Source organism: Catharus ustulatus, chromosome 18 (assembly GCF_009819885.2).
Source record: "Catharus ustulatus isolate bCatUst1 chromosome 18, bCatUst1.pri.v2, whole genome shotgun sequence".
NCBI lineage: Eukaryota > Metazoa > Chordata > Aves > Passeriformes > Turdidae > Catharus > Catharus ustulatus.
Genome location: NC_046238.1, coordinates 13,367,314 through 13,389,684, shown reverse-complemented (window position 1 = coordinate 13,389,684; position 22,371 = coordinate 13,367,314). Strand labels below are relative to the sequence as shown.

The 22,371-nt window shown below is 56.1% G+C and overlaps 1 protein-coding gene across 1 annotated transcript in view; it reads left to right on the top strand.

The window, feature by feature from the left end:
* The first annotated feature begins 2,614 nt into the window (after positions 1 to 2,614).
* The window catches only part of RTN4R (reticulon 4 receptor), a 74,352-nt gene continuing 54,595 nt past the window's right edge, over positions 2,615 to 22,371 (top strand). The window contains exon 1 of the mRNA XM_033075969.1: positions 2,615 to 2,992. Coding sequence (XP_032931860.1) covers positions 2,971 to 2,992 — 22 coding nt within the window. The 5' untranslated portion in view covers positions 2,615 to 2,970. The remainder of the gene's footprint in view (positions 2,993 to 22,371) is intronic.

The following is a 22,371-nucleotide window of genomic DNA, read 5'->3' as shown; positions in this document are numbered from 1 at the left end:
CTGGGCTGCCACTGCAGGAATAGCAGGGCAGGGTGGGATCATCCTCCCTCCCAGAAGATGTCCATAAACCAACATCAGTGTGCTGCAGCAGATTGCACAGGAATGATACTTGTCTCTTCCCAGACCTCACCTGTCCTGGAATTCCCAGAAAACCCTTCTGTTCCTTCACAGCAGACCTGCCCAAGCACCCAAGAGTGACCCAAGTGTGCCAACTGTGGCCCAGGTGTGTCCCAGCTGTAACCCTGTTGGTATAGTGCTCCTCTGGCAGAACATTCATTAAGTGCATACAGGGCTCCTGGAAAATCCAGGATGGGCAGAATACAGCTGGGAGTCACCCAGAGCAAACAGAGGGAAAGGGGCAGGCAAGGCAGAAAGGGTAGAGAAGGCCAGGGAGTGCCTGAGCTGGGCTGGAGGAGTAGGAAGGAAGAGGATTAGGGAATCATCTCTGTGCCTTTGCATTCTGGAGGAGCAGAAGGAGAGTGGTCAGAGGGAGCCCCCTGCCCTCCTCAGGTGCCACCTGCCATCTCCAGAGGGCTGGAGGAAGGGGCTGCAGGCCCTAGGCTGTACTGAACTTCACATCTGCATAGGTAGAGGGTGTCTGGGCAGCGTCCTGGATCATTTTCAGATGAGGTTTCAAGGACCTGGTGAAAGTATCCCTTCCTATGGCAGTGGGATTGGAACCAGCTGAGCTCTATGGTCCCTTCTAACCCAACCCATCCTGTGATTCTGGGATTCTGAGCCCAGGGCCTTGCGACAGCTGAGGCTGCTGGCACAAATAAAGCCCACACTGAGTAAATCACCTCCATCAGCCCCAAGTGCCCAGCTGGGTGCCTTTGGTTGAGTTTCTTTTTCCAGAGATGATTGTGGGCTGGGTCAGTCTGAGGCACCCACAGCCTTTGGGTGTGGTGAGAAGCTTATTGCACACAGGAGAAACTGAACCCTGGCTCACCTTGCAGTGATGCCTACATGGAAAAGTGGAAACTGGGCCTTGGAGGGATGTGGTTGTGACACCAACCCTAAGGGCAACCTGGAAGATGGCAAATATTGGGGTGACAAACCATAAGTGAGGAATGAAGGCTCATAGCATTTCTACAGCTGGTGTACACAGGTAAAGATAAATACACACACTGTAGAATGCCAGAATGGATTGAGCTGGAAGGGACCTTACAGCCCATCCAGTGTCACTCCTGCCACAGGCAAGGACACCTTTCACTGTCCCAGGCTGCTCCAAGCCTTGTCCAGCCTGGCCTTGGACACTTCCAGGGATGCAGGAGCAGCCACAGCTTCTCTGGGCACCCTGTGCCAGGGCCTGCCCACCCTCCCAGGGAACAATTCCTTCCCAATCTCCCACCTATCCCTGCCCTCTGGCAGTGGGAAAACAATCCCTGTGTCCTGGCACTCCAGTTCTTGATGAAAAATCCCTCCCTGGCTTCCTTGTAGCCCCTTCAGATCCTGGAAGGGTGCTGTGAGGTCTTCACACAATCTTTTCTCAGCCTGAAGAATCCCAGCCTCCAGCCTGCCTCCATAGGGGAGGGCCTCCAGTCCAGACCTGCTCCCAGAGTTCCATGTCCCGTATGTTGGGGGCACCAGGACTGCATGCAGAGTTCCAAGTGGGGTTTCACATGGATACAGACATATGCACACATTGACCATGGATCTGGTGGCACTGACTAGCAGGGACAGAGCCACCACCTCCCCAAACCGTGGATCTTCAGATTTCTCCGGCACAATCCTTCCTTCCTCATTTCCCCACTGAGCAAATAAGTTCACTTAATAAAAATCCATCTTTGTGCTTCCCAGATGGGATGGCTGCAGATGGGATCTGCCTGTGCAGGAGCCCCTGTCCCTCCAGGACAGGGAAGGCCGCGGGAGGGCTCGGCAGGATGGGAATCCAGCTTCACCCCGCTTCAGCTACAGTGTAACCCTCGTGCTCCTGGGGTAAACTGAGGCAAGCTACTGTCCTTCCTGCTCGCGGGAGAGTGATCCCGAGAGGCAGGCATGGCGAGAGGGCTCAGCCAAAGGGAAGAGTTGAAGGGTTCTCCTTCGGGCTGTACCCAAAGGGCTCTCTGACATCCCTCCCTCGGGAAAGCAGCAGCTCCGCACCCGCAGTAGCCGAATCTGGTGAGGAAGAGGAGGCATCGCGGGTTCGGATGTCTCTCGCCGCCTCCTCGGCGCGCAGATCCAGAGCAGGGGAGAACCCGCCGAGGTCTCCGGTGCCTTCCGAAGGGCTCCGAGCCTTGGCCCCCGCGGCCCCCGGGGCGGTGCGAGCGCGGCTGCGGTGGGGAGGAGGGAGCGGGCCCGGTGCCCGCCGCCGCCCGGGCGCCCCTCTCCGCCGCTTCCTTTAGGTGGCACCTCTCCTCCAGGAATGAGCTCCCGGCCCCGCGCAGCCCTGCCCGGGCCGCAGCCGCGCACCGCGGGGGCTCCGCCGCGGAGCTGCCGCCGTCGGAGCGGCCCCTCCTCCCCCCGCCAGCCCGTGCCCGGCTCCCCCGTCCTCCCGCTCACTCCTCCAGCCAGTAAATCCGATCTAGGCTGATTCCTCTCACGTCAAACCACATGATCCCATAAAACATTCATCGCCTCTCCATCCCCGCTCGCTCGCCGCTCGCTCCCGGGATCCAGCGCAGCCGGCTCCGCTCCCCGCCGCGGGATCCGCCGCAGCCCCGGCCCCGTGCGTGCGGCGGGCGGGCGGGCCGAGGGAGGAGGAGGCAAGCGAGGCGAGGCGAGGCCAGGCGAGGCGAGGCGAGGCGAGGCAGGGAGGGGGAGCCTCGCCTGGATGCTGACTCCAGCTCGGGGGCTGCTCATTCCCCCGATGAGCGAGGGCGCCGGCAGCGGGAGCGCCCCCCCCTCCCCGTGCGCCGCCGCTCCCCGCTCGGGCTGAAGTTTGGCACCGGGATCTGCTCCACTTTTCCAAGGATTGTACCGCTGCCGCTTCACTTTGCGCCTCCAGACGTGCCTTCCCCGACCCCTAAGATGAAGAGGGCGATAGCTGAAGGTAGGTGCGCTGCGGTCCCCCTCCGCCGCCGCGGCTCCCCCGGGCAGGGCACGGCGGCCGCGGCCCCAACTTCGCCCAGCGTCGGCAACTTCCCTCGCTGCAACTTTTTTTTTCCCCTTGGCTTCTTCGGGAGTGACCAGGGTCCCACGAGGGGAAGAGGGACCGGGGGCCAGGCCGGGAAAGGCGGCGGGGAGGGCGCGGGGGGAGCGGGAGCGCCGCGTCTGCGGGAGCGGAGCGGAGGCGAGGCCGGAGGGGGAGCGAGCACGGGGCACGGCTCGGCTCCAGGCGCGGAGCACGGCAGCGGGATGGGAGCAGGACTGCGGGGTGGAAACGGAGCAGCAGGATGGAAGGAAGACAGAGGGATGGAAAGGGAGCAGCGGGCTGAGCCCCCTCCAGCCGCCGCCCAGCTTCGGCTTGGCTCAGCTCGGCCTTGGGGTGACCGGGCGAAGTTGGGAGCTCCGGGGGAAGCGCGTCCCCAGCCCGCATCCCGCGGCGGAGGGGCCGGGACGGGCGGGAGAGGGGACGAGGCAGTCCGGCTTCCCCCGCTCGCAGCCCGGCCGCCGGACGAGCTCCGGCCCCGCTCCCCGAGCCCGTCCCGCCCGCGGTCCCCCCTCCGGACGGGGAAGTTTGCGGAGGTCCGGGCGCCCCGCAAGGACAGCGGGTCCCGGGGTGCGGTGGGGACTCCCCGAAGAGCCCTCCCTTAGGGTCCCTCCGCTTCGTATCCGGGAGCCAGAGGCTGGGAAGGGTGCTTGGGGTGCAGGGGCTGGACTCCCTTTTCACTCGCTCGCTGCGCCGCGGGAGAGGCATGGAGCTTGGAGCCTGGCACAGCCGGAGCTCTGCCTGAACCAGCCCTTTTCCATGGACTTTGGCGATAATCTTTGCTTCTCGGCCCCGGTGTGCGGGCTGGGGTCGGAGCAGGACTGGCGCAGGGGCCGGGGGCTGCGGCGGCTCTCGGAGCCCCCCGGTCCCGCCGTGCTTGCGGGAGGCTCCGGGGGCAGCGGGATGCGGCCCCATCGGAGGGACACTCGGTGCCAGGCTGCGGGCTCAGCCCGCTCCAGAAGCGTGTGCCACGCAGGTGTGTTTGCTGGGAACCCAGCCCACGGATTGCAGTTTTTAACTGGAAGGATGAGCCCATCGTGGGGGCTCCAGGGTGGCCAGGTGCTGGGCGGGGGAGATTTGGGCATGCGGAGCCTCTGGTGCTCGGACTGTGCTCCCGGCTCTGCTGTCTCCAGCTCGCTTCCCGTGCCCATCAGCGACACAGATATAATTCTCTTTTCCTTTCTATTTTGGAGGGCACTCTGTCTGATTTATTTGTGACGATCAAAGGACACATCCAAGCTGTGATCCACACAGCACATCGCCTCCGTGAGAGGCTTTGTGTCGATATGGAACGTGAAATGGCCAATTTATTCCTGTTTGGGGAACACCTTGGGAGCCGGCTGCGGTGTCAGCTTCTCCCCAGGCCTGAAGGGACCCTGACATCCGAGCCTCCATTTGCCGGGGGCCGTGCCCGGCGCAGGGGTTACTATCGATGTGAGCCGGGCGGCTCCGTGCCCGTGCTCAGCCCGCCGGTGCCAGGCTGCTCCGGGGACTCTTTGTCACCCGCGGTGCTGGCAGTGCTGGCAGAGCCGCGTCCAGGTACTGGGTGTGGTGCGGACACCCCAATCCCCTCTGCTCCCATCCCCGCTGCTGCAGCGCTGCTCTCCCCACGCAGTGACATTCCCGGCTGCCGCCAGCATCGTGTGGAACAGCACAGGGGATAATGAAATATAAAAACTGTGTTACAACGGCTTTATTTATAGAACAAGGCTTGGAGGAGTTTGGGGTTGAATTATTTGCTTTTTTGCTGCAGTTTATGAATTGTTCCTGTGAGAGGCTGGGGAGCCTGGCTTTGCTGGCAGGTTTGGCTGGAAAGTCCTTATGAACCTGGGGGATTCTGTTTAGCTGAGTGTCCATCCTGCTGGATCTGGACTACATTTCCCACTGTAGGCTGCCAGGATGCTTCAAGTGCCTTGTAAGCCAGAAATAGCCACCAGGGGCAGTTGGACAGGCAGAGCTTTCCCTTTTCTCAGCACTTGCTGCCTTATTAACACAATTCATGTTACTGAAAAAGGGCTTTCTAAGCTTTTTTTTTTTTTTCCTTTCCTTTTTACCCGAATACAAACCCCTGTAATATGAGAACCTACATCAACATCACCGATGTGGAAGTAGCTCGTTTTTCCCTCTTGAGAGAAAACACCATTCATTGCATTATTCTGTATTTCCTGTCTTTATGATGTAAATTTGTTATCGAGGAGCCGCTGCATTATCTGGGCTTTGTCCCCCTCTTCCCAGCAGGTGGCACAGACCTCAGACCTGTATTCCATGGGCTCATCAAAGGCTGTGTTTGGAGAGGTTTTCTAAAGAGGAATGTGCTTAAAGAGGAATTTTAGGGCAAAAAGGTGGAGGTGCTGTTGCACCACTCGGTGCCTGGACATTGAGGTGGTGCAGACTACATTGTTCCCTTCTGGATCTGGGATGTTTTCCCAGACAAAGCTGGGCCAGAGGAGGAGTTAATGAGAAGCAGTGAGAAAGTGAGGAGGGCTGTGGGCAGCATGTGCTAAAACAGCCAGGCCCCTCTTAATCCCCTTCATCCCTTGAGCTCTGGGCTTGGCTAGGGAAAACCTCCTGGGAGCCTGTGGTGTCCATAAAGGAGTGGGAAGGAGAGGGAGTCACTGGTGGGAAGGAGGAAGGGGACACAGCATTTCCCTCTGCTCTGCCCTGCTCCCTGCCCTGCTCCAGGGGCCTGGAATGAGAGGGCAGGAGAACGGTTGTTGCTCCATCTGCTCATGCTGTGGAGCTGGAAGCTGGCAAGGGCCATGGGGATGCACAGCTGAGATCCCACATTCCCTGTGCCAGTCTGTGGCTGCTGACATAGGCCCTGTGCTGTGTATTCTTCTGAATCCAACAATTGACTTTGGCCATTTAGCCTTCCAAAGGAATAACCAAAATCCAGCAGCACAGGTGTGAATTTTCCACATTTTTCATCTCCGAAGCAGCGAGGAGCCAGTGAGCTTGGGGGTAGGGCAGGGAAGGGAAGGATGCTGCACCCTGCATGCACAGTGCTGCTGCCTGAGGGCACTGGGTCTCCTTCCCTTCCCATCCTCCCCAGCCATGCTGAAAGATCACCTGAGCCAGAGCCTCCACACAAAGCAGGCCAAGGAGGACTGCACAGAGCTGAGCTCTGATCTCTGCTCTGAGCCTGCCCTCAGCCCCAGAGCTGGGAGCCCATCCCTGGAAGGGCTGGAGCTGCAGCCCTGGCATTCACCCTGCAGGGACCAGACAGGAGCTGCTCTCATCAGGTGTGTGTCCTCTTCCCCCTGGATTTGCAATGCTCTCTGCTGCTGTCACCTTCAGTAAGATCAATGTCTGAGTGCCAGGCACTTCTTTTGACGTTCCGAAAAAGGTTTTCCCTTTATGCAAGAGGCAGAGCTCCAGTGGAACAGAAGCATCCTGCACCACTGCACAGAGGGGCTGTGAGACAGCATCTCTGTGTGGGGCCTGTGCAGGCTGGGAGTTTCTGGGAGGGTTTGTCCCTCCTGACCATGTGGAAAGCTCTGTGCTGTGTCCCAGAGCCAGATGAATCCATCTCAGATTTGAGTGTCAGGATGTCAGGGCTTCTCCATCACGGACACACAGCACTGTGAGAGGGAGGAGTGAGGCTGGTGACACACAAAGCCCAGCTTCTCCTCCCCTTTCCTGCTGTGGTTGCAACTCCTGGAGGCTTCCAGAGGCTAAGAGAAAAGGGGACAATTGTACTGAAAAGTCTTAATCAGCTAAAAGAGGCCGAGGGTGGATCCTGCCGTGCTTGCGCAGGGATGCTGAAGGAATTCGTGCAGAGTTTGCTCAAATATGCAAACTCACCTCAGCCTGTGCTGTGTCAGACTGAGACTGCTGGGACACACAGGAATGGGAGTGTGGAGTGGCTGGTTACCCTTTGTGTGGTGTTCAGAGGGTGTGTGGGCTCAGGGCAGTGGCACCAGGTGACACGGGTGTTTCCCTTGGGCTGTGTACAGCTCACAGCCAGGCTCTGCCTGTGTGGGCAGAGCACATCTCGAGGTGTGCACAGGCTCTGACTGTGCTTGCTTTGCTTTTGTAGTGCTCCTAGAAGGCCTCTGGAGTCTGGTCTTGGCCCTGCTTCTGCCTTCTTTGTATCCTTGACCAGGTCAATGAGCCTTTCTGTGATGTAGCCTCAGCTTTTCCAGCACCGTGCCTCAGAGAGTGATGCTGAGTTGTGAACCAAGGGACTCAGGATATGCTTAAATTCAGCCCAGAGCTGAAATGTGGAGGTCTGAGCAGCCACTGATCACCTCTTTAGCAGTGCCACAGTGTCAGGTGACAAGACTGATGATCTCCTGCAGCATCCACAGCAGGTTTGTGTCTCTGGGCTGGCCCACCTTCCTCCCAACCTTCACACTGCAGCTGATCAACAGCACCAGCAAATGTTACAGCGTTTATTGTCCCTCTCCTGGAACCAGGGGATTAGAAAAGCACTTGAGTTTTATTTGGAATCCTCCCTGGTTGTCAAGGAAAGCAGAAACACTCCAAAAGCACATGCAAAGCATCAAGGAGACTGGAAACAAGAAAACACAAACACTCCAGTGCTGGGATTTTTAGTTCAGTTTCTGGAGGGCTCGGCAGTTGGAGGCATCACCCTGATGACTCTCAAATAGCAGTGTTGGGTCCTGTCTGCATGGCTCAGGCAAGACCGGGCTCAGAATATTTGCTTTCATGAAATCATGGAATATTTTGGAGGAATCACCTGGATACATACACCTGGAGCATCTCTTGAGGTATCCAAGGAAGCTCTACTCAAAACACAGCTGGTTTCAATGCCAGGTCTGGTTGCTCAGAGCTTGTCCTGTCCAGCATGGATATCTTTCCCAGCATGGATGTCTTTCCCCAGGATAGATGTTTTCCCAAGGATGGAGATACCCTGTCCTCCTCCACAGCTCCGTGGCCTGTCTGGCTGAGGCAGCCAAGCCCTTTTTGTCACCTGGCCTGGGTCAGCACCATGGGTGGCCCATGTGCCTCTGGTGAGGTGGGTGCCTGGGTCTGTCCCTGGGCGTGGCAGGGCTGGGGCAGGAGCCATGGTGAACATGGTGCTGGCTCCCTGTGAGGTCAGAGCAGGTGCTGAGGAGGTATCCAAGAGGGGGTAAAAGCAGGGCTCACAGCCAGGGGCCATGGCAGGGACACTCAGCATGGCAGCAGGGACACTCAGCATGGCAGCAGGGACCCTCAGCATGGCAGCAGACCCTTGCAGATGTTGTCCTGTTTGCTCTGCTAGCTGCTCCTGGGGATGAAGCCCTGGCCAGTTTTATGTGGCCTGGTTCCAGCCGCCCCAGCCTGGTGTCCCACATCAATGGTAATTAAAGAGAGCAACCCTGGAGCTCTGTAGTCCTCAGATGCACCCTGTGCTGGAAACCTTTCCTGACACCCTGCAGGGGCAGAGACCTCTCTGAGGACACACAAACCCAGACAAATCCCAGAATCCTGGAGGTGCTGTTGGGAAGGTCCAGAAAAGGGCTCTTGCACCTCAGGTCAGGTCTGCTGTGGATTTCTTTGTCCAAGCTTTGGAAACTTCCAATGACAGCGCCTTGCTGGCCTTTCCCAGTACTGGAACTGATTAAAAAGCTTTCCTTGATGTCTGAACTGAACCTCCCAAGCAGTAGTTCTTGGCTGTGGCTCCATGCTGTGTCACCTGGCCACACACAGGCATGTTTGGCTCTGCCATCCTTTCAACTGCCTTGGAGTAGCTGGAGGCTGGAATTAAATCTCCCTTCACTTTCTCTTTGCCAAGCCCAGCCACCATAATTCCCTCTGTCTGGCCCTGTAGGACATACTAGGACATATATTAGAAAGGAATTGTTCCCTGGGAGGGTGGGCAGGCCCTGGCACAGGGTGCCCAGAGGGTCCCTGGATCCCTGGGGGTGTCCAAGGCCAGGCTGGACATTGGGGTTTGGAGCAGCCTGGGACAGTGGAAGGTGTCCCTGCCCATGGTAGGGGTGGGAATGGGATGAGTTTTAAGGTCCCTTCCCACCCAAACCATTCTGGCACTCTGATTCTATGACATCCTATAGGCTTCTGACATCCCTGGTTATCCTGGGCTGTCCCAGCCCTGGGGTGGCAGCAGGAGCAGGGCAGTGCCCGTCCCCTGTGCTGGCCCTGCTGGGGCACTTCCAGTGCTGGAGCAGCTCTGGGACCCTCCTGACAGGAGAGACCTGGAGGGGCTGGAGCGTGTCCAGGGAAGGGAACAGAGCTGGGGAAGGGGCTGGAGCCCCAGCAGCAGAACTTCCTGCACTTCCCATCTCATTGATTCTCATTACTTATTCCTGTCCCCTCTCACTCACTCAAAAAGCTTTGACATTTGGGTACCCAGCATATGATTTCTCTCTTTATGGTGTTGAGGAGTTATTTAGCAGTGGGTCAGAAACATCTGAAGGAGTCCAGGGTTCCCACCCTGCAGATCTCCAAATCACCTGTGGAATGGGATTTTTTCCCTGTGCTGCTGCCCCAGTTCCAGCCCAAACAGCCAAGGACAAGTGCTGGACATCGAGTCCTTCCTTCCAGGATCTGCAACCTGAGGGGATCTCTTTGGCCCCATGGTGCTGGTTTTGCGGGAGCTGACTCACAGAAACTTCCTTGTCCAGCATTTCTGTCCTTGATCCATGGAGATCTGGAGATGCTTTATTGCCAGCTGTGCTCTGATCCCCATCCCCAGCTGCAATTCCTCATGGAGGTGGGAAGAGTCCAGAGAAAGCAAATGGCTGCAGCAGTAGAGGGAGGTTCACTGCCTGGACAGGAGTTTCCAGCCCATCCCAGCTTTTTTGCATCCCGCAGGAGCTGGACACATTCCCTCCACTGGCTCTGGGAATCCTGGTGCCTTTCCAGCACTTTGTTCTTTGTTTTCTCTCTCTGTGCTGCACCTTCTCTGGAAACAAAGGCATGTTTGTATTCCAGTGTGATCCTTCCCTTTTTTCCCTGAGCGAACGGGATAATTGCAGTGCCTTGCACTAATTGATCCGTTATTAGTGATAATTCTGATTTACATGGTGCTTTAGGAAGGGGCATTTTTGTGGCAGAAGTGATGCTCTAATGTCACACTTCCCAGTGACTTGTGATGTGTCACCTTATCTCCTGTGAGCTGCTTATGGGGGAAACAGGTTCACTTTTATTTTTTTGTTAAAAACCAATCTTTTGCAAGAACCATCTGGCTGCTAAATTCTCCTCCTGGAGCTGTGCGGTTTGCTGGGAGTTCATTTGCGTCTTTAGCTACTAAAAGGAAGTAAAAGTGACTGATTAGTCTGAGACTGGGACCATTCACATCAAAGTGACAGATTTTGCGAGCTGGATTTGGGGAAGTGTTTAAAACTGGTGTGTTTTCATTAAATTTTGAAGACTGTGGGCAGAAGTGCGCTCTCGGCGCTGCAGCTCAGCGCTCAGCCCTGCACTCTGGGTTGTTATGTCACAGTGAATTGTGGGGCTGTTCAAATTTGCCTCTGCTTGTTTGATGACTTTAAATATTGATTTTAATTGTACGTCTTTCTTAAGGCTGTGAGTGATGGTGGGAGCCACGGACAATAATCCCTGTGCACAACACAGCCACGTGCACTGGGAGGTGGGAACTCAGCCTGGCTCTTCAGCAGAGGGGAGGGAGAGGAAAGGAAAATATCTCTGGAGCCCCCACACTCAGCTTTCCCTGCTCCCATGGGGGCTTTGTCAGGGGTGTGCCATGAGCTGCGGGGCAAGCTGGACTCTCAGAGGCCCTTTGGGGATGCTGGGGCAGGGCTGGGAAGGCTCCACACTCTCCCCTGTCCAGAGGGGTTGTTGGAAAGGCTGAGATCAAATCCAGGGTTTGGGAACGTGGAATTTGTCTCTGCAGAGAGAAATGGTCAGCTGGAAGCCACCAGGACCCACAGGACTTGCACAACAAGGGAGGGGTAGGACACATGGAAGGGCTTCAAACTAACACAGAGTGGGCTTAGATTGGATATCAGGAAAGATCCTTCCCTGGGAGGGTGGGCAGGTCCTGGCACAGGGTGCCCAGAGAAGCTGTGGCTGCCCCTGGATCCCTGGAAGTGTCCAAGGCCAGGTTGGACATTGGAGCTTGGAGCAGCCTGGGACAGTGGGAGGTGTCCCTGCCATGGCAGGGGTGGCACTGGGTGAGCTTTAAGGTCCCTTCCAACCCAAACCATTCTGGGATTCTGGGGTTGCACATCCCTGTGGCACTGGCATGTTTATGGGAGCACTGGGAGCTGTGCTGGGAGCAAATCTCTGTCCCTGTGTCCATGTTCCTTCCCCAGCACACATCCTCTTGGATGTGGCCCTGATCAATGCTCTCTGTGGCCGTGCAAACATGGTTAGCATTGGCTTTACACTAGAGGGCTGTCTGTCCCTTTCCCTTCAGAGAGCAGCCCATGTGCAGGGAATGTTCCTATCAAGGGATCCCACAATTTGTCAGCATCCCGTCCTGTGAGGGGTGTGTGCTGCAGGCTGGTGTTTGGTGCTCAGCTCTGCTCTCTGTGCTGCTCAGAACATCCCTGCCCTGGGCTGGAGGCACTTTGGAGCTGTTTCTGGGTGAAGTCAAGCTCTCTGTCTCTGTCCCCCTGTCCAGTTCAGCAGGAAGCAGCAGCTTCCAAACAGGTTTCCTTCCCCTCCTGTTTTTTCAGGACTCTTTTGCTGTCAGGAGTAGAGCACTCTGTGGTAGCACAGGGATGCTCTGGGCTTCCAGGAGTGTTGGATTTCCTGCTGCCGCCCTGCACTGCTGAGGATCTGCAGCCCTGAACATCTGTACATCCAGCTGTGGGGTGACTTGGACAGGAATAGCTTTGGAAATAGCTCCTGTGGCTGGAGGAGCCTTTAGTGTCCCAGGGCTGAAAGAGATTTGGCAGCTTCTGCCTGAAAGTTCAGCTCCCACCTGTCCATCCCTGGCAGCGCTGTCCAAACTCTCCTGGGGCTCTGGCAGCCTCAGGGCTGTGCCCATTCCCTGCCTTGCCCTGATTTCCAACCCAAACCTCCCCTGGGGGTTCAACCAACTTCCTGCTGGTTGCATTTAATTGATTTTTTAAAATTCTGTCCCCACTCACCTTTAACTCAGGTAAGGACAGAACCAGCTAGGCTTGCTTTTGACAGACATGGTTTGAATGCAGACCTGCCTGGAGAATTCCAGCCCCAAACACAACCCCTCAGTGCCTCCCATGTGCCTCATGCCAACTGCATTTGTGGCACTGCTTTTTCCTGCTCCTGGATGCCTGAGCAGTCAAGGTTTGGCTCAGTTTGGGCAAAAGTGGTGATAATTGAGAGCAGCCAAGTCCCTGGACCCTGCCCAGTGAGCCCAGTGAGCAGGGCTGGGAGGAGTGGGGGAACGAGCTGGAGCAAGTGAAGGGAAGCACCGGTGGGTACTGGGAGCACTCTGGGACTATGTTCAGCCCACACAGAAGTGCAGAGGTTGGTTCTTTGGCACGAGTTGATTTATGAACTCCAGGCACTTCTCTCCCTCCCTCAGTTTGTCCCTAACGTGTCCTGAGGGGGAAGGGGTTAATGATGGTAATGCCAGAGCTCTGAGTGGTGGCATTGATCCCAGTGATGGTGGTGGGACACGGCTGGGCCATGGGGACAGGGACGTGCAAGTGTTGGAGCTGCTCTGCATCCACCTCACCCACGGCTGGGACAGGAGCAGGAACAGTGGGAGCAGCTGGGAACTGCTGTCCCCTGGGCTCAGGACAGGGATGTCCCCGGGCTGAGGATCCCAGATGGGTCCCTTTGCTGCTCAGGGTCACTGCTGCAGGCAGCATTGCCTGGCTGTCCCTGTCCTGGCACCCCAGGCACAGCTGGGAGCAGGCGGGAGGGCCCCAATGAACCCTGCTGGCACAGAGTGCCATGCCCTGCCCGTGTGCCAGCCAGGCAGGGCAGTTCAGGAGCCACAAACATGGAATGGGCTAGTTTGGTTTGGGAGGGACCCTACAGCTCATCCAGTGCCACCCCTGCCATGGCAGGGACACTTCCACTGTCCCAGGCTGCTCCAAGTCCCAATGTCCAGCCTGGCCTTGGGCACTGCCAGGGCTGGGGCAGCTCCCAGCTGGGTTCATGGGCTGCATCACTCACCCCACCCTGCTCCCCCACATTTACACAGCTCTGTGAAGACCTGCTGAATCCCCCACTTGACTGGCTCATTTCAGGCCACCAAACAGATTTTAGCCCAGCTGGGTGGGAAGCAAAGGGATTCTGTCCCCTCTCCCCAGCCTTCCTGGGCATGGCAGGTGGAGCAGGCTCAGCCCCTGCAGGCTCTGATGTTTCAGGTTTGAACCTGGATTTCTGACATCAGGGGGTGAAGTGAGAGGAGACTTCAGCTGGGTTTGGAGGCAGAGTCTGGCTGAGGGGCTGCAGCTTCATCTTCAGGTGACCTCCAGGGTGACATCCTTGTGTTTGAATGTTGCCCACAAGCTGAAGGAGCCATTTCTCTCAGGTTTTTACCAGTTTCTACCAAAATGACACAAATTTTGCTGCTGAGGCACTGGGGGCAATATGGGGTCTGGAAAACATCATTCCCACTATTCCAGCACTATTCCTGTTTTCCTGAGGCTGCATCCTCTGCTGGGTGCAGAGTGTGGTCCCAAAGCCCTGGGTAGGGGCTGGGGGTGCTGCTGGCCTGGGATCATGTCCAGGCCTTGTCCCCTTCTCTCCCAGGTGGGAAGAGAGCTCAGGGGAGCAGCACAGCCAAAGAGAGACATTTGTACCAGTGGCACAATAAATGACCCCAAGCTGTCTCCAAGGAGCCAGTCCAGGAGAGCCTTTCCTTGGCCATGGCTTTTCTGTGGGAAATGCTTTGCTTTTGCTGTGTTTATTTTTGGCTTTCCCAGAATTTCTCAAGGCTTACAATTAATCCTGAGCTTTGGGGTGGCCAGCTGGGCTGCAGGGATAAAGTCTGCCTCAGAACACTGGGTTTGCTCATCTTGTGGGTCTTTTCCTTGGGTTTACTGGGAGCTTGGAAAAGTTTAACCTGGTGACACCTGGGGCATTTGCAGAGTGCTTTGGATGGAGACAGCTGGGACAGAGGAAAATGTCCCTGCCCACGGCAAGGGGTGACACTGGATGAACTTTAAGGTCTCTCCCAATCCAAACCATTCCAGGATTCTGTGATGCTGTTTTTATGGTCATGAGAACCCTCCAGCCCTGCCCCCTCCCAGCGTTATGTGCCCCCCAGGGCAGTGTCTGCGTGGGATGTCTGGGTGTTCCACCCTGTGCTGGTGGATGTGTGCAGTGGGGCTGTGCTGGCCATGGGCTCACTGGGATGGGCAGGAGGACCAGCCCTGCTGTCAGGACAATGATTTAGTGAGTGACACACAGAGGGACCAGCACTGCATGAGCAGTGTGTGAGCACATGGGTTTGGAGCTGGTGAAAGGCTCCTTCTCCTTCTCCTTCTCCCACATCTCTGGGAGGATGTGAGAAAGGGGATAAGACCTGGCTGAGGAGGAAATGGAAGGTGTGGATGTAAATCAGTGCCTCCTCTCTCGAGGAATTACAGTTCCCTTCTCTCCTAAAAGACCTAAAATGCTGAGGACACACCAAGGGTCTGGCATGGGCCGGGCTCAAGGGGCTGCAGCTGCGAAGGGAGATGGAGCAGGGGGCAGTGAACAGGAGATAGGGTGGTGACAAATGGCACAGGAGAGTGTTCTGTGGGCAGGAGAGACTCCAAGTCCACAGCAGGTGCAGCAAGGGTCACATGTTTGTATTTTCAGGAGACCATTCAGCCTGCAGCTCTCCCACCTCTGGCAGGGCTGCAGGAGAGCCAAGGCTTGGAGTGCGCCCTGCTCCCTGTGGGAATGCAAGGAGGGGTCACCACCAGTGCCCACCAGAGCAGCTCCTCCTGCAAAACCAGCAGCTTGTGCCTTCTGCCTCTCTGGGGTCTCTATGTTCTCCTCAAGTGATGGTTCTGGACTCAGGGGCATCTCCAAACTCTGCTCCTCTCAAGCATTGCCACCCTAAGTTTGTGGTCCAGAGGAGCTTCCAAGGAGGTGAGTTCCTCAGAGCTTCACACAAACACCTGGGAATGGGGATGTCCTAGTTTGGAGGACAGGTGTCTGCTGAGAAAGGCAGGAGCCTCTCTTTGAAAATGGAGAATGTAAACCTCCTCCCTCCAAATTATTATAATGTTGAAATCAAGGGGTTTTCAGGCAAAAATATGGGAATTGGGAATAACAGTTCTTTACTAGGGAAATTAAAATAGAAATACAGTACTACAAAGAAACAAACCCCAAACCCTGACAAAGTCAGAGTACAACCTGACACCTGTCAGGCAGGGTGTTGGCAGCAGTCCCATCCCATGGTGGCTGCATCCTCCTGCAGTGACAGATGTGACTCAGTTGAAACAGTGCTCCTGTACAAGGTGCAGTTTCCCTCTAAAGGTCCAGTGGTGATGTGGAGAAATCCGGTTTTCCTCTGGAGTCCAGTGGAGAAAGGGGCTCCCTTAGTGTCCCAAAACCTCTGTTTTTATCTTGGTAAGAAATGATGGGCTCTTCCCCCTGGCTGGAGCAACTCCCAATGGGATGCAGTAATTTTATCAGTCCCACAGTGGGACTCAATGGCCATTAGCAGAAAATGACTGGCTGGAGGAAGGACGGCTTGTGAAAAGATAAAGAACAATGCCCTGCCTGGTTTCAATGGATGGCCCATTAGCAGAGTATCTGCCATGGAGATAAGGATCACTGCCCCACCCTCAACAGATGGTGATAGAACAGATACCTTTTATCACACTCTGCATTGTAACCCAGGATAGGGGATCCCCCAGAGCATCACACAATAAACAGCTGGAGGAGCAGCCAAGGCTTGGGAGGCAGAAGGTGGTAGGAAAGTATGGGTCTGGAATGCTCTTTCAACAGTTTAGTGGTGCCAAGAGATTGAAGGATGGACTCCATGAGCCTGGGGGTCTTTTCCAGCCTCAGTGACCCTGGGGTTCCATGACTGGTGCTGAGCTGGGGGGCCCTGTGCCCAACCTTGAGGGGGCCCTGTGCACCTCCTCCCACATGAGCTGTCCCAGGGGCTCTGCCTGTGCTTTGGGAACTCCAGACTGAGCCTGAGTCCTGTCCCAGGGAGCCCTCCCTGCTTGGCCAGGCCCTTCCTGCCCTTCCCTGCTGGGTGGTTCACTCCTGGATTACACTTGGATGTGTAACCACTCCAGGACGTGGGGAATGGGAGCACTGTGCTGAGTCCGGGCCTTTGGAGCTCTGCTGGGCAGGTTTTTGGGGCCTCCCTGGACAGCCTGGTGTGCTGCAGTCCCAAGGGCACTGTGGGAAGCAGATGTTAGTAAATGTAGAGGTGGCTCCATGGCCCTTCCCAGGGTGCATCCACGCTGTCCCTCACAGGGACAAGGAGCTGATGGTGGTTTCCTCCTCCCTGCCCTGTACTGCTCTGCAGAGGCAGGGCCACAACAGTGTCCCCTCCACTGCCTGTGCTCCTTTGCTTTGCTCCCTCACAGAACCAAAGGCTACTGGGGAGAGTGACAGAAATGTGGAATCATTAGGGCTGGAAAAGATCTCCAAGATCATCAAACCTAACCTCTGACCAACACCCCATGGCCACCAAACTATATTGTGAAGTGCCATGTCTGCTCATTTTTTGATGGTGATGTGATGGTGACTCCAGCCTGTTCCAGGGCCTGATCACTCTTTTAGTGAAGAAATTATCCCTAATTTCTAGCCTTGGTGTGCAGCTTGAGGTCGTTTCCCCTTTCCCACTTGCCCAGGAAGGTGCCTGGTGCCATCTGAACAGGTCCCTGAGCCCTGCTGCCACAGGCTGTTGGTGCTCCCATGCCCCAGGCTGGCAGCAGTTCCTCCTGGATGTTTGCCTGGCTCTTTGGAGCAGCACAGGGAATATGCAAATTTAACCTTTGCATTTACCATGCTGTTCTTTTCCCAGGAAATGTCACTGGGGGCACCAAGCTGGGATTGCCTGCTCCTGGGACTGGGGAAATGAGCACCAGTGGTGTGTGCCTCATTCCTGGGGGTGATCCAGCATGGAGCTGACTCCTCCAGGGAGCCTTCAGTGCTTTGGGAGCCCCAGGAACTGCCCTGCCCTGCCCTGCTGTCCTCAGGGATGGGATGGGATGGGATGGGATGGGATGGGATGGGATGGGATGGGATGGGATGGGATGGGATGGGATGGGATGGGATGGGATGGGATGAACATTCTGGTGACTGGAGCCAGCTCCTGAGTGTCAGAGGGAGGTTGTGTCCCTTGTGTCCCCATGGCTGGGGGAGCTGTCAGCAGGGACACATCTCCTGCTGCTGGGAGAGGCTTGGGAGCCAGTGCCATGCTCCAGGGGTGGATCCAGAGGGTGCTGCTGCTGCAGGAGGGAGCTCCCTGTTTGCTTGGAGAGAGGAAGGGAATCCCAGGTGGCAGAGCTGGCAGGGGCTGTTGGAACTGTCCCAGCTCAGCCCAGACTGAGATGAAGGGTTGAGTTTCCTCGTAGGCACCTCTGGGACAAACGAAAGAGGGGATGGCAGTGGGGGCAGGCCTGCCTGTGGGAGGGAGAGGAATTTCAGCACTGGAATAACCAAAGCCTTTATCAATACCCCTGAAGGTACTGCCACATCAACTTCATGACTTTTGGCAGTCCCTGCCAGAGTGGATGCGCTGATCTTTGCACCATCCTCATGGAATAATTCCATTATTCCATTGAGGAGCAGCTGAGGGAGCTGGAAAGGGGCTCAGCCTGGAGAAAAGGAGGCTCAGAGGGGACCTTGTGGCTCTGCACAACTCCCTGCCAGGAGGGGACAGCCGGGGGGGTCGGGCTCTGCTCCCAGGGAACAGGGACAGGAGGAGAGGGAACGGCCTCAGGCTGGGCCAGGGGAGGCTCAGGGTGGATATTGGGAAAATTTCTTTATGGAAAGGGTGGTCAGGCACTGAGTGGCACAGCTGCCCAGGGCAGTGGTGGTGTCCCCATCCCTGGAAAACCTCAGAAAGCTGTGTGGATGTGACACTGGGACATGGGTTAGTGCTGAACGTGGTGCTGCTGGGTTAAGGGTCAGCTTTAACAGTCTCAGAGTGTTTTTCCAATCCAGACGGTTTTGTGATTCCCTGTGGGCTGTGCCAGCTCCAGCTGTGGCTTTGGGCAGGCAGAGCACACTTGGAGAGCCCCGTGAGCAGCTCAGGGTGGGTGGCCCTGGTGCTGTGACCTCTGCAGAGTGACTTCAGCTGCCACTTCAGGTCTGCCCCTGTGTGGGACGAATGCTTGGGGTCAGCAGGAGCTCTCCAAGGACAGGCCAAGGCTCTCCAGGAGCAGCATGGCAGCTCTGGGCCAACAGGACCCTGGAAAAGCAGGGGAGGTGCCTTCACAAGCTACCCAAAATGAGCAAGGCAGAATGTCCACGTGGTGGGTTCCGACAGGAAAACAGATTCATTTCTCAGTTCCCAGAGGGGTTTTGGGAAATAGCAGAATCAAAAAGGGTTTGGAAGCAATGGCAGGAGACGCCTTTCTGAGCAGCCTGAACTGTTTGGGATTGCACTGACACCTCCAGAGGCTCTGGGAGGAGCATGGGACCCTGTGGATCCCTGGATCTGCTGTGCTCCTGGTTTTTGGCTGCTAGTTAGGAGCAGGTCGGAGCTGTGCTGTGAGTGCTGCAGTTCTGTACAGTCAGATAAGAGCAATTACCAATCCATCACGAGGTGTATCCAAATCTCCTTAATTAATAACCAATAAACTCGGCAGTCCCTGGGAGAAGGGCTGGGAATGCTGGAGAGGGATGCACGACAGGGATGGGGATGGAGTCATGGAGCAGTGAGAGGTGGGGATGCTGCTGGCCCTCACCCCCAGGAACAAGGCAGTGAAACAAAGGGAGCAGGGCAGGATCCACACGGGAAAGCTGCTGCTCTCATAGCTCATAAGCAACTTCCAGGGCCCTTGGATCTGCCAACCATGGAACACTCTGAGCTGGAGGGGATCCACAAGGATCACTGAGTTCAGCTCTGAAGTGAAGGGCCCATCCTGGGACTGAGCTTTGATGTTGTCAGCACCAGCTGAGCCCACCCTGGGGCTGGGAAACATCCCAGGGTTTGTGGGCAGTGGGATGGACAGGTGAGAGCAGGGCAGGGTGGGTTTCTGTTCCTGTGACACCCCAGAGCCTGGCTGGGGTGGTGCTGCTCAGGGGACATGGGCCAGGCTCAGGGGACAATGGCTCTGTCCCAGGGCCAGACAGGCTCTGCAGGGTGCTGGGTTCTTTACACCAAGGCAATGGCCCCAAATTCAGGTGGGGATTGGAACATTTGCAGCTCACAGCATAGGGTGTGGGACATTTCCTATGCAGCACTCACTGGAGCAAGGCCTACCATATCTGTTGGATTTTCCTGGGTCTGTCCATAGGAAACAGTGAAAATCAGGCCAGCCTTTTAATGCTTGACATGATGTCATCCCAAAGATGAGAGCAAAATTTATCCCTCTTTTCATGTAAACCATTTTAAGGAGCATCTTTAAGCTGTGTTGATGGCTGGGAATGGCCAAGGCCTGATTTATTCTTTACTCAGAAGGTGGGCAGGCCCTGGCACAGGGTGCCCAGAGAAGCTGTGGCTGCCCCTGGATCCCTGGCAGTGTCCCAGGCCAGGTTGGACATTGGGGCTTGGAGCAGCCTGGGACAGTGGAAGGTGTCCATGGCAGGGGTGGCACTGGATGAGCTTTAAGATCCCTCCCAACCCAGACCAGTCTGGGATTCCAAACTCTGGGGCAGAGCTGTTGCTTCCCAAATTTCTTCAGGAATGCTGCACATGTGGAGCTGCAGCTGGAGAGGGAAGCAGCAGAGGGTTCCAATGGCACTGGCTGTCTTCCCATTCCAGGGAGAAGTGTGTCCTGTTGTAATTGCCTGGCTTATTTGGAAAAAAACCCACTGTAGTTCCTAGAAATTCAATATTGAAAGGACTGGATACGACCCTCTGTGGATTAATTTTGAGGGGAGAAGAAGAATGAGGAATTTAATGCTCACTCTAATGAATGTCAATCTTCTCTCTTAATGAATAGGAATCACAGTTTGCTGCACATTGTTGGGAAATGAAAAGCATCCTAAGTTCCATTCACTTTTTTTTTCCTTCCCCTTTCTTTCTTTTCTCCTCTCTTTGAGCAAGATAATGCTGTGCACAGCAGATGTGAACATTCATTTGTGAGTGTGCTGGATTTTTATCTCTCCCTGTACAAGGCAAGACTCTTCTTCAGCTGAGCTTTGTAAAATTTCCTGTACAATCCAAACATTGCCACAGAGCTGGATCCTTCACAGCCAGGTGGGGTGGGGTTTTTCTCCCCTCTTCTGCACAAAACCATCCCCAGAATCCAAAGCAGAGCTGACCCAACGTGCTTGATGTGTTTGCTGCTCTCACTCCTTGGAGTGGCAGAGGTGAGGCTCTGGTGCCATTGTCCCCCTTGAAGAGCCACAAAAGCCCCATCCCATCGCTTCCCCAGCCCTTCCCTTGCCAGAGGGATCCCCCAGGGCTGATCCCAAGGGGGAGTTTCCAGCAGGAGTGCTGGGTTTGGAAAGGCTGGTGTGGTTAGCACGGGGTAGCCTCATCCAGCTGGAGGAGCTGGGCAGGAATTGGGGTTTCCAGCAAGGAGAGAGGGAATTCCCCAGCCCCGTGAGCCTCAGGACCTGTGTCTGGGACAGGGTGGATGGTCCAGGACCTCTGGAGGAGCAGAGCATTCCGATTTCAGCAGGGGGCGGATTCTGTGGAGCAGCAGAGCCCACTGTGTGCCAGGAGCCCTCCTGGTTCTTGTCCTGCTCCATGGCAGCTCCATTCCTTTGGGAGAACCACAGGTCAAGGGATCTCCTGGGAATTGCTGAGCTCCTGTCTGGGGGCTCAGCTCAGCCAGGCTGGACATTTGGCCTTCTCCATGGCTCTGTTTGGACCTTGGGAATATCTCAGACCCTGGGGACAGTCTGTGGACACCCCACCAGAGCCCTGGCACTGAAGGCAGCTGCTGGGACTGCCAGGAGAAGGCTCCATGGCTCTGCCTTCTGCAGCCTTGGGAGGGAGTACATGGAGGTTTGGGGTGTGTATGGGGGCTTTGGAGTGTTTGTGGAGGTTTAGGGTGTACATGGAGGCTCTGGGGTGTATATCAAGGTTTGGGGTATGCATGGAGACTTTGGGGTCTGTGTGGGGGCTTTGAGGTCCGTGTGGAGGTTTTGGGATGGATATGGAGGTTTTGGGTGGCTGTGGGTGCTTGGGGTGCATATGAGGCATTTGGGGTTTATGTGGGATGTTTGGGGTGTACATGGAGGCTTGGGGTGTACATGGAAGCTTTGTGGGGTGTGTGGAGGCTTTGGGGTGTCTGTGAGCTGTGGGAGCACACACAGAAGGCCCCTCCTGCTGTTCCCAGCACCCAGGGCTCAGAGGTGAAAGAGATGGTGGGTGTAAGAGAGGGAAGGGAAATTTTGAGAAGTGGGGGACAGAGCTGAGGACTTGGCCCCTTCACCAAGGAGTGAACCTCAGGAAAACCCTGGGAAGTGAAGTGTCAGCAGAGCCTGGGAGCATCCCTGGCAGTGTGTCTTTGGGATGCAGAGCTGGGAGCAGGGCCTGCAGCAGCCAGGGACCCCTGTGGCCATGCTTTGGATGTGGAGAGGGAAGAAGGCAGCTCTGCTGCAGGGCCCAAGGATCCGGAGGGGTTTTCCTCTGTATTCCCTCATGAGCAAACACCATCTCCAGCTGAGCGGATGCCGGCTCGGTGCCAGAGGAGTTTAGAGTTCCACTGTTTTAAAATATTTATTAATGTGAAGACATCGTTAGCACTTAAGCCGAGGCAATACAGTAGAAGTCTTTTTGCTGGAGTGGAAGTTAGTGATGCTGAAAAGCCATTAAGCTGTAAATATAAACTATATTAAGTGCTCAGGAGCAACCTTAAATATCCCTCGGCTGGTTGCTCTGCCTCTGCAAGGCTGAGTGTCTGAGAGTGGATTATTCACAGAGATCTCTCTGCACAGGGCCTGGCTCTGCCCAGTGCCTCCAAGAGGGACCTGAGTGGATTTGCAGATGAGATTTCCAGCTCAGGGATTGCTGTTCAGTGCCTGATATCCCCCAGAACCACAGGAGGCCATGGGCAGGGACAAGAAGAGAGAGTGTTCAACCCTGGCCTGGACACTTCCAGGGATCCAGGGACAGCCACAGCTTCTCTGGGCACCCTGTGCCAGGGCCTGCCCACCCTCCCAGGGAACAATTCCTTCCCAATATCCCATCCAGCCCTGCCCTGTGGCAGTGGGAAGCCATTCCCTGTGTCCTGTCCCTCCATGCCTTGTCCCCAGTCCAGGCAGACTCTGTAAGCCCCGGAGAAGGGAGGCTGTGGGTGAGATTCTGGGATGGTTGCTGTCTG